General features: G+C 41.7%; 1 protein-coding gene across 1 annotated transcript in view; it reads left to right on the top strand.

Annotated features, from left to right (window-relative positions):
* Positions 1 to 1,755: 1,755 nt before the first annotated feature.
* The window catches only part of LOC117251449 (glypican-6-like), a 154,178-nt gene continuing 144,367 nt past the window's right edge, over positions 1,756 to 11,566 (top strand). Inside the window, exon 1 of the mRNA XM_033617740.2 lies at positions 1,756 to 2,241. Within this exon, the coding sequence (XP_033473631.1) occupies positions 2,091 to 2,241 (151 nt within the window). The 5' untranslated portion in view covers positions 1,756 to 2,090. The remainder of the gene's footprint in view (positions 2,242 to 11,566) is intronic.

Genomic DNA, 11,566 nt, shown 5'->3' with positions numbered 1-11,566 from the left:
AAATCACAATACACTAATCCATGTAAAAACAAGATGGTGGCCATCTCTGCCAAGTCAGTCTGCAGCTGATCCTGACACAAAAGAAGACAAGGTCCAAAACCTGATCACATTTTATGGTTGAGACTTGTTCATTTATGATTAATAATGCTTATAGTTTGATATGGCAACAAATTTGACCAATTTTAGCAACAGTAACAAGCTGAGATACTGTTGATTAGACTGTACTCGTTTAAAGACATTGGGAACTTATCATTAGCTCATTGAAGGACACTGGGATTTTATTATCATCTCGTTTTAGGATATTTGGACTTTCTTATGGTCTCATTTGAGGACATTGGGACTTTATTATCATCTTGTTTTAGGACATTGGGACTTTATTATCATCTTGTTTTAGGACATTGGGACTTTATTATCATCTTGTTTTAGGACATTGGGACTTTATTATCGTCTTGTTTGAAGACATGAGGCTTTATTATCATCTTGTTTGAGGACATTGGGACTTTCTTATCATCTTGTTTTAGGATATTTTGACCTTCTTATGGTCTCATTTGAGGACATTGGGACTTTATTATTGTTTCGTTTGAGGACATTGGGACTTTATTATTGTTTCGTTTGAGGACATTGGGACTTTATTATTGTCTTGTTTGAAGACATGAGGCTTTATTATCATCTTGTTTGAGGACATTGGGACTTTCTTATCATCTCGTTTTAGGACATTGGGACTTTATTATCATCTCGTTTTCAGATATTTTGACCTTCTTATGGTCTCATTTGAGGACATTGGGACTTTATTACTGTCTCGTTTGAGGACATTGGGACTTTCTTATCATCTAGTCTGAGGACATTGGGACTTTCTTATCGTCTCGTTTTAGGACATTGGGACTTTCTTATCGTCTCGTTTTAGGACATTGGGACTTTATTATCATCTCGTTTTCGGATATTTTGACTTTCTTATGGTCTCATTTGAGGACACTGGGACTTTATTATCCTCTTGTTTGAAGACATGAGTCTTTATTATCATCTTGTTTGAGGACATTGGGACTTTCTTATCATCTCGTTTTAGGAGATTGGGACTTTATTATCTTCTCATTTTAGGATATTTTGACTTTCTTATGGTCTCATTTGAGGACATTGGGACTTTACATTGGGATTTTATTATCATCTTGTTTGAGGACATTGGGACTTTATTATCGTCTCATCTGAGGACATTTGGACTTTCTTATCATCTCGTTTTAGGATATTGGGTCTTTACTATCACTGACATGTTTAGTTTTTTATACTTATCAGGTCCTACTGATCCCAAAAAGTTAGGAGAAATAAAGTCTTAGTATGCCGTAAAAATGTCACAGAAAGTCACACAAAAAATCATAGTATGGTATATGATTAAAAAGAGTCAGTATTGGGTGGGGGCCCCCAGTGTTAAACAGATTATTACGGCCCTGGTCTTAAGGATTTTTCTGTAGCTAATAGAAGTCCAGGTAAAGCTGTGGAGATACGTTGTGTAGCTGATTCAATTACCTATTTCAATATGTGACAGGTTTTTATTGCATCCCACAGCTCACCCACCCTCTCACCGCATGTGTTTGTTCTTATTTATTTATTTCTACTACATCTCTGTTTGTAGCTGCCGACCTGCAGCCCCCGGTGAAATGGATGAGGCTGGATTCCACTCCGTATTTTGCGTCCCGCTCTGCCTCGCCGGTGCATCTGATGTGAACACGGCGCGCTCCCCTCCACAAAGCATTTCCACTCCAACACAGCGACCAGGGGGCTTCGTCTGCTCAGCGAAGTTGAGTCAACACGCCGGGGAAACGCGCTGCCTGGATTCATGTGGCACCTCCACATTCGCACTCGGCTTTCTCTGCGGCGCCTGGGGACTTTTAATCATTCTCGCTTGAGATAGAAACACGTTTTTGGCTTTGGGGAAATGTGTTGGGACTAATAGTTGAGTTGCAACCATTAAACGCCCAGTCATTAAGTACCTGCGGATCTACTGCAGGGGAGTTTTTTATTTATTATTTTTTTTTTTTCATTCCCTGCCAGGATATACTGCAGACCTTTAACAACAAGGATCTCCACAGAAGTGAACAATGCTCAGACTAGAGACTATCATTTGCACTTTTTCTGTGCTGTCTGTTGCAGCAAGAGCTGATTTTAAGGCACGGAACTGCAGCGAGGTGAGGGAGGCTTGTATCGGGAGAGGCTTCAGCTTCGCACATGTTCCTCTTCAGGAGATCCCAGGTAAGGCTGGACTCAGGGGCGACCCGTCTGTGAGGCTCAAACCTGCAGAGCACACCACTGGGAGCTGCCTGCGGGAATAAGCGCATGCTTTTGTGTCTATATTTAATCTATATGTAATGTCACACTCTGGATTGGAAAGTTAAAAATCCCCAAATATCCCATATATTGCAACTCATTTATGATGCAAAGTGTAACTGTAGGTGGTTAAATGCAGCAGCCTGTCACTGCATTAGGCGAATCTGTTATACAGCACCTCAACCACCTGTCACTCGCTAAGTTGCTGCAAGTCTAACTGACCAAAGTTTCCAAACCACACACACACACAGGGGGGATACACTGAATTACCAAAATAGTCTTAATTGACCTAACTGGATGGTGACCAACAGCTGGCGCAGCCTCCTGCACCCTGCAGCCTGCACCAGAGAAGTGACAGGCCTGCTGTAATCAGGGAAAACTCCTCTCATTTAAAGCGCCTGAACCCAGCTTGCAGTTAATGTGAGCTGGTTTACTGATTCATACAATCATGCTGCGATAACAATATCCAATCAGCCAGCATCTATACTGAATGTGTAAAGAGTCCTCCCTCCTCCAGGCAGCTGTGCGGGTAAGACCTGTGTCCAGTAGAGGTCTGTGACTGTGCTAACCAAGCAGAGATAATGAATGATCAACTGTGCAGATTAACTCCTGTCCTGCGAAAATTAAGTGATAAGGTGAAGTGGAACAGCTGCTGGCTCTTGGAGTGCTTCTGTAGCAGTCCATATGAGTCAACTGTATAATCTCAGCCACTGCTACCCCTTTGGAGCAGGTATGTCAAATACCTCATAGGATGAGTGTTAGATTTTAGATCTGGTTGCATGTGTGTCCTGTGCAGGTGAAGCATGCAAACTGGACAGAGATAATACATCCAAACAGGTTTAATCGTGTGTAGTTGGACTGTCAGGACTGCAGACTTAAGTAAAAATATTTTTAAAAACAATTTTCTAAATGCAGATTTTTGCAAAGTGGATATAAATACATTCTGTCAAGGCCGTAGGTTTTGTTTTGATATTGGGAAAATTAAAGATTTTGAGCATCAAACACTTTATTTCCTGCACTCTGGGGAATTTGACGCATCAATTTGTGCATTTTCTGCATCACTTATTGGTTTAAATGTCTTTTATTTTGTCAAAATAAAAACTGCTACTCTCATGCTTTCACTGGGGGGACAAATGCATGCATGTCTTCAACTAAATTCAACAATTTGGTTGAATTTAGATTGTCATCAGGTGACTAAAATTTAATGTCCAGACATTTAATGCCAATCAAAACAGATGTAGAATACTGATGACAGGTGATGCTGATATTTTGTTGGTTTTAAGTTGTGTTAAGTAACCAAAATCCAGTGTCTTCCAATCATCTCATGCCAACGTCATCTTGACCTAGAATAAAGACATTTAGTCATGAGGTATGAAGAACAAAACCCAACGTCTGCAAAACATTATAGTGTTAACAACCACACAATGTGAAATTCTAACATTGTCAGGTATTTAAAACATTGTCAATCAGATTTTCATTCCAACTAAAATCTAAAATTTAATGTCTGTCTAACATAAGAGTCCAAATAAATGCATAGTTTTTGCAAAGTGGATATAAATGCATTCTGTCAAGGGCTGGATTTGGAAAATTGACAATTCTGAGCCTCAAACACTTTCTGGTCAATTTGATGCACCAATTTGTGCATTTTCTGCTTCAGTAAATGGTGTAAATGTCTTTAATTTTGTCAAAATAGAAGTCCTCTGATACTTTCATGCTTTTATTGGAGGGGACAAATGCATATGTTGTAACCCAGCTCGCTATTTGTGTCTTTCAACGTTAATATTCGATTGTCAGGTGACCAAAATTCAATGTCAGGACAATGTCTAATGCCAATATCAATTGATGTAGGATACTGATGACAGCTGAGATTTTGTTGGTTCTTCCAAACGTCCCATGCCAACGTCCTTATAAGGCTCGTAAAACAAAACCCAATGTCTACAAAACATTAGAATGTTAACTTCTACACAATGTAAAATTCCAGACATTTAAAACATCCTCAATCCAATTTTCATTACAACTAAAATGAAACGTCTGCCCAGTGAAAGAGTCCAATGTCTTTCTGATGTCACTTTGAGGTCTGGTGCCAGTGGGGATATATTGATGGGGCTGTGTCCCCTGCATCAACCCGAAATCTACACCTGTGCTTTCTGTGTCAGCAGTTCAGGTCATTAAAAAAATGTTCTACTGCAACAATATTTTATATATCAGCAGATAAATTGTTAAATATTGTTCAGTAGAAGCCCTTTGACTGGCATGTTGATGTGATGTGAATATGTCTGCACCTGAAGAAAAGTAATTAGGAATAAAAGGTTGTGTTTTTTGCCTCAGCTGAGTTGTCTCTCCGGGTCGTCATTGTTGTGCTCCAGGGCCAATCATTCTCTCTATAAAGCAGAGAATCTGGCACAAGCAAAAGGCTGCATATTTGATAACAGGCACACCTGTTCAGAGATGGGTTGAATAACTAACTGATTAAATCCTTTGGATCCATGTCCCTGACATCACAACTAATCTCCCAAATGAGTGAAAAATTCAATCTCTCTCATCTCCGAACGTTGTCACCCTGAATAAACGTCTTTTGATGTGGTCTTTGAATGAGTCATAACCTTACGTGTCTGCCGGAGAGACAACGCATTATCAACACCTCAGCAAATTCACACGGTGATGGGCATGCCCTTCAGGCTTGCGACTTATTGCCTCTCACTCATGCAAACAATAATCGAGCTAAGCTAAATCTTGACTGAAGGTGGAAATGCTTAAAGTTAATTTATTTTAAACGTCTTCTGTTTAAAAAAAGGAACAGGAGCAGGAATACATTTTTTACTGTTTAAACTGATGAATGATGAATAAAATGAGCTGGTATTAAATTATATCTCATGAATGGTACATTACTTTTTTTGTACTATTTCCACTGAGTCTATTGAGAGTAGAGTCACTAGAGTTTAGTATTTTACTCTTTGGATAAATCAGACATTGCTTTGAATTATCAATAAAGTGTGCACTTTCTCTAACTAAAGTGCACTCAGTACTTAAAACACGCTTAATTGCACTATAGAAATAGGATTAATGTACAGTAAAAACATCTACCAAGGACAAAAGAGAATGCTCAACTACATTTAAGGGTTTTACGGACAGATTAAAACATGAATACTGCACACAAACTTATGTAGCCTTTACACAGGCGCGGATTTCAAGGGGGGACCCTCAGTATTTAGAGGACATGGATGTTGACACCATAACGGAGGCAGAAAAGGCACAAATTGGTGCATCAAATTCCCCAGAATGCAGGAAATTAAGTGTTTGATGCTCAAAATTTTCTGCCGGAGGGCCCTCAAACCACCTGTTTCACACGTGCCCCACAATATTGAAACAAAACCCACACCCTTGAGCCTTTATAGTTATTATTTTCTAGCAGGTTTGTAATATTAGCTGTTCAGGAGGACGCACTGAAGTGGTTAAGAGCGCACACCCCATGTGGCATATGGGGAGCATCTTCGGCGACAACATTACTCGAGAGTTAATATTCCAGCACGTGTAGATTAGTCGGTCCTTGTGGGACCCGGTGCAGGGCGGCTCTTAAAGCTTCCCGTGTAGCTTATTGTTCCTGTCAGCCTTATAGCTGCCATCACACTCTATTAACTCACTGACGATTTGGCAAAAACGTCAGCCTTCATGTTACCGGTCCACCTCTACAAATGATGCTTTGCTGCTTCCATGTGCTCCGTTTTAAATGGCTGCTCTTTGCTGTTTGATTTCTTGAAATCTCTGTTATTATCTGAGACTTGAGCATCAAATTGTAGTGGCAGAGAGATGTGTGTGTGTGTGTGTGTGTGTGCGTGTGTGCTCCTGCTGCCTCTGATCTAAGATGTCATTAGAGACCGTGTTAGACGTCAAATTAGACAGAAGCCACTAAATTGCTCTTATACATGTACAGTACAGGCCAAAAGTTTGGACACACCTTCTCATTCAATGCGTTTTCTTTATTTTCATGACTATTTACATTGTAGATTCTCACTGAAGGCATCAACACTATGAATGAACACATGTGGAGTTATGTACTTAACAAAAAAAGGTGAAATAACTGAAAACATGTTTTATATTCTAGTTTCTTCAAAATAGCCACCCTTTGCTCTGATTACTGCTTTGCACACTCTTGGCATTCTCTCGATGAGCTTCAAGAGGTAGTCACCTGAAATGGTTTCCACTTCACAGGTGTGCCTTATCAGGGTTAATTAGTGGAATTTCTTGCTTTATCAATGGGGTTGGGACCATCAGTTGTGTTGTGCAGAAGTCAGGTTAATACACAGCCGACAGCCCTATTGGACAACTGTTAAAATTCATATTATGGCAAGAACCAATCAGCTAACTAAAGAAAAACGAGTGGCCATCATTACTTTAAGAAATGAAGGTCAGTCAGTCCGGAAAATTGCAAAAACTTTAAATGTGTCCCCAAGTGGAGTCGCAAAAACCATCAAGCGCTACAACGAAACTGGCACACATGAGGACCGACCCAGGAAAGGAAGACCAAGAGTCACCTCTGCTTCTGAGGATAAGTTCATCCGAGTCACCAGCCTCAGAAATCGCAAGTTAACAGCAGCTCAGATCAAAGACCAGATGAATGCCACACAGAGTTCTAGCAGCAGACCCATCTCTAGAACAACTGTTAAGAGGAGACTGCGCCAATCAGGCCTTCATGGTCAAATAGCTGCTAGGAAACCACTGCTAAGGAGAGGCAACAAGCAGAAGAGATTTGTTTGGACCAAGAAACACAAGGAATGGACATTAGACCAGTGGAAATCTGTGCTTTGGTCTGATGAGTCCAAATTTGAGATCTTTGGTTCCAACCACCGTGTCTTTGTGAGACGCAGAAAAGGTGAACGGATGGATTCCACATGCCTGGTTCCCACTGTGAAGCATGGAGGAGGAGGTGTGATGGTGTCGGGGTGTTTTGCTGGTGACACTGTTGGGGATTTATTCAAAATTGAAGGCACACTGAACCAGCATGGCTACCACAGCATCCTGCAGCGACATGCCATCCCATCCGGTTTGCGTTTAGTTGGACGATCATTTATTTTTCAACAGGACAATGACCCCAAACACACCTCCAGGCTGTGTAAGGGCTATTTGACCAAGAAGGAGAGTGATGGAGTGCTGCGGCAGATGACCTGGCCTCCACAGTCACCAGACCTGAACCCAGTCGAGATGGTTTGGGGTGAGCTGGACCGCAGAGTGAAGGCAAAGGGGCCAACAAGTGCTAAACACCTCTGGGAACTCCTTCAAGACTGTTGGAAAACCATTTCAGGTGACTACCTCTTGAAGCTCATGGAGAGAATGCCAAGAGTGTGCAAAGCAGTAATCAGAGCAAAGGGTGGCTATTTTGAAGAAACTAGAATATAAAACATGTTTTCAGTTATTTCACCTTTTTTTGTTAAGTACATAACTCCACATGTGTTCATTCATAGTTTTGATGCCTTCAGTGAGAATCTACAATGTAAATAGTCATGAAAATAAAGAAAACGCATTGAATGAGAAGGTGTGTCCAAACTTTTGGCCTGTACTGTATATGCCACATTTTTTTGACTCACGTAATCCGTTAAGAGTTAATTAATCCCATTAGACCACTGTTAAATTCTTAATCACATTTATGTTGATGACTGTTGTTTGTTTCATTAAGAGCTGTTTGCCTTTTTTTCCCAGATTTCACTGTTTATTTATTTAAATTGACGCTTTTCACATTATGATCGTACTGTATGTTTCTATAAAGCACTTATTACAAATACAATAGAGGGAAAAACAGAAGGGTATTATTGTGCTCAGCACCACTTAGACTGCTCAGCCACTGCAACAATATGTTTCTCACAAAGCAAAAAAAAAAAGAAAAAAGATAAGCTTACAATCCCATATTTTTTTTGCTCTTGTGTTTGGTCAAACAGAAGGAACCAGGTCAGGTGGAATGACAGCAGTGGAGTCAGTGTTATTGACAGAAATGTTGTTATGATCCGAAGCCTAAAGGCTCAGTTGGTACAGTAATTCCACAAGACTTAGGCGATGATTCTGCCTGCTGACCAGGCCAGGCTGGAGGCTGGAGGCTGTCAGCAGCTACGTGGTGAAGGCATTTTAAACCATGGGAGCATGAACTTGCGGATTGCACTAAAAGTCTTTAAGTGTCCGCGAGTCTTAAACTGCCCTGAGCATCTCCCCTCTCCCCAGCAGACTTAACTTATATCTATTTAATTCAACTGTTATAGTATTCCTTAAATTTTAGCCTTTCAAAATCCACTTTTTCACCACTCTGCTTAAAGATCAGACCTGCACTCTGCAGTCTTGCCCCTGCTGTCTCAGTTTCCACTCAGTGGATTACCCAACGTCTGAGGTAAGATGGCAAGATATGGAAAGTGAGTCACACAGCCGACTGCTGGATTCAATGGAACTTCTTAGCATGTCATATTCTACGCTATCTTTTGACGGCCAGCTCTGTTTACTCCCAGCCAGGAGATGGAGATGGGACAGAAATAACGGTGCTGATATTTTATGTGATCCTTGGCTGCCTGCACAACGAGGCAAATGATCTCTGCCGAAGCGTGTAATGTGCACAGGTTCTCTGCTGTCATGTAATGGGATGGAGAGGATTAAAAAGGGCTAAATGGGAGTGCCTGCAGAGGGAATGGCCAGGTGACTTTGTTAGCCCCTGCAGCATACGCCAGTGTTGCTGTGATGTATCGTCAGATTATCGTGACCTTCCTGTCACTCACACGTGGAGATAGATCTGGGAGCGACGCCCATAAAGGGGCCGCAGCTTCAGATGGTTTTATGGTTTGTTTACGCTTTTAGATTTCACCCCACAAACATCAAAACATTTGTAATAGAATTGCAGATAATTAGACTTTAGGGATAAGCGGTTATTGTTTGAGTTCGTATAGGGTAGCACCAGTGTTTGAGGCTGCTTTCTGCTCTATAATGTAATGTGAATGTGTCCTACTGAGAAGCAGAGGGGGGCACTATCAGGGAGAAGAATCCAAACAATCATCACTTTTCCCGCAGCAGAGGGGATTTCTCAAACGCTGCCTCCATCTCTGTGTCATCAATCATACTCATGAATGCCAAAATGGCCTCATGATGGGCTCTCTCTGCAGGTGTTCCCTCGGAGAGCTGTAGGAAACATTGTGTCCCGCAAGCGCTTCAGGGCTGTAGAGCTGGAGGCAGAACACAACACTCAAAGCATATCAAAGCATAGATTAATTTTATATATATATATATTTTTTTTTATTTAAAAAAAAAAAGATGAGATACAATGAGCTTTACCATTAAATAAAGTTTTATACGGAGGGCAGAGGTGTATTTGGTACACCTGCTCAGTTTAATGCTGTTTAACTCAGTAGCTCTGCATTAAAGGCGCTGTAAAATTATTTTCCTCTGAGTTTCTCACTGTGAGCCGTGGGGTTCAGCATGAACCTGAAACTTTCTACCAAAGTTTGAATAGTTTTCTTCACTCCACATTTGAGATTTCGGTATTGGTGGTTTTGCTATTACTATTCTTGTTGTTATCTCTGCCAAGGGTGAGCCTTGAGGGGATGATGCATTTGGCTGTGTGTCTGTGTGTGTGTGCCAAGCAGCAACCTTTGGGGCTGTGATATGAAGTCAACATAGAAGTGCCAAAAGCTGCAGTTCCCCAAATGGCCACTTGAGGCTGACTCTGGGAGACAGTCAATCCCCATAGAGCCCCATGTTAAAACTTTACAGCAGAAATAAACATGTTCACAGCCTATGTTTTTCCTTCTTCATGACAATTGTACAGGGAGTGAATTTTATAGAACTCACCTGTTTACATTTTATTAAGGTTTAAAGTTACACATATTTAAGGATGTGGCTGCTTTGAGTGACAGGTTGTCTGTGAGTTGCAGGCCCCCAGGAACGCTGCTCAGCCTTGCAGCAAATTTTGCTCAATGGTCCCTCATGCTATTGCAGTGAAAAAGTCCCCTGCAGCCCCCAAAAACATGTTCCCCATTGGCCACTATCATAAAAAAGACCTCTGTAAAACTGTTCACCCGACACCCCGAACTGTAAGGAAGCTCAGTTATCTCTTTTAATTCAATCTATAAGTCAGATCCGCCCCTCACTCCTCTCCAGCTTCACCCTGTTGTCCGAATACGGGGTGTGTGTATCTGTCTGTCCACCACCATTCTCACACTCTGCTGGACCAATCAGCCTCATATTTTGTGTGCATATGTATGATTGAATGCACAAGAATCTCTCATGGTTGCAGTGATTCACACTTGTTAAAAAAAACCCTGATTTCTAGACTGTTAAATGGACTGCAAATGGTAAATGGACGATACTTGTATAGCGCCTTCCTAGTCTTCTAACCACTCAAAGCGCTTTCATACTACTGACCCATTCACACACCCATTTACACACTGGTGGCCGAAGCTACCATTTATGGTGCCACCTGCTTCTCAGTAACCATTCATACACACTCGCACACCAGTGGAGCAGCCATCGGGAGCAATTTGGGGTTCAATATCTTGATCAAGGATACTTTGATATGCGGACTGGAGGAGACTGGGGGTTGTAAAGCTGATCTTTTTATCGGAGCCACGGCTGCCCCACCAACTGTTTTATACCACTGCTGACTTGTTACTCCTCCTAACCGGCCAGCAGGGGCTGCAGGTCCTCAATAAAATCGTGCAGTAGAAGTATAGAACAAAAGGCATTTCCAGGAATCATCTTGGCTAAAAAAAGTAGCTTTGCCATCAGTTGCAGGCCACATTTTGGCCTTCATCATGGCTCAAAATAAGACATCCATAGAAACGTTTGCCCTTTTTAAATAGGAATTGTGCAAATTTGCAGGAAAGCCCAATCAGTCTTCTTGCACCATTGGCAGTATAAAAGCAAAATCGGGGAGTGCGGCAAAATGCCGCCTACCTACTTTTGTTTATACAGAATGTGCCTTTTTCGGGGCAATGGGGGGCGTGAGCAAGTAACAAAACGTGTAGCTCAGCCTGTGACGTAAACAGTGACGTGGGAGAGGCTAGTCAGTCCTTCGGCGATTCTCTTGTAAGTCGGCCCGTTCTTCACCGTCCCCGTCAATTGACAGTTAACGGCGTCTTCGTTTGCGAGGACAAGGAGGGCGCACAATTCCTTGTCTCCCCAGTTGCTCATCTTTACAGTGTCTGTCAGGTTTGCGTTTCCCTCTTGCTACTAGCTGCTCGCTAATTCCTGCTATCAGCTGTTTCCTGTTTATCCACCGCCAGTG

Source organism: Epinephelus lanceolatus, chromosome 14 (assembly GCF_041903045.1).
Source record: "Epinephelus lanceolatus isolate andai-2023 chromosome 14, ASM4190304v1, whole genome shotgun sequence".
In the NCBI taxonomy this organism is placed as follows: Eukaryota; Metazoa; Chordata; class Actinopteri; order Perciformes; family Serranidae; genus Epinephelus; species Epinephelus lanceolatus.
The sequence above is the reverse complement of the archived record's forward strand: the minus strand, read 5'-3'. Positions and strand labels throughout refer to the sequence as shown.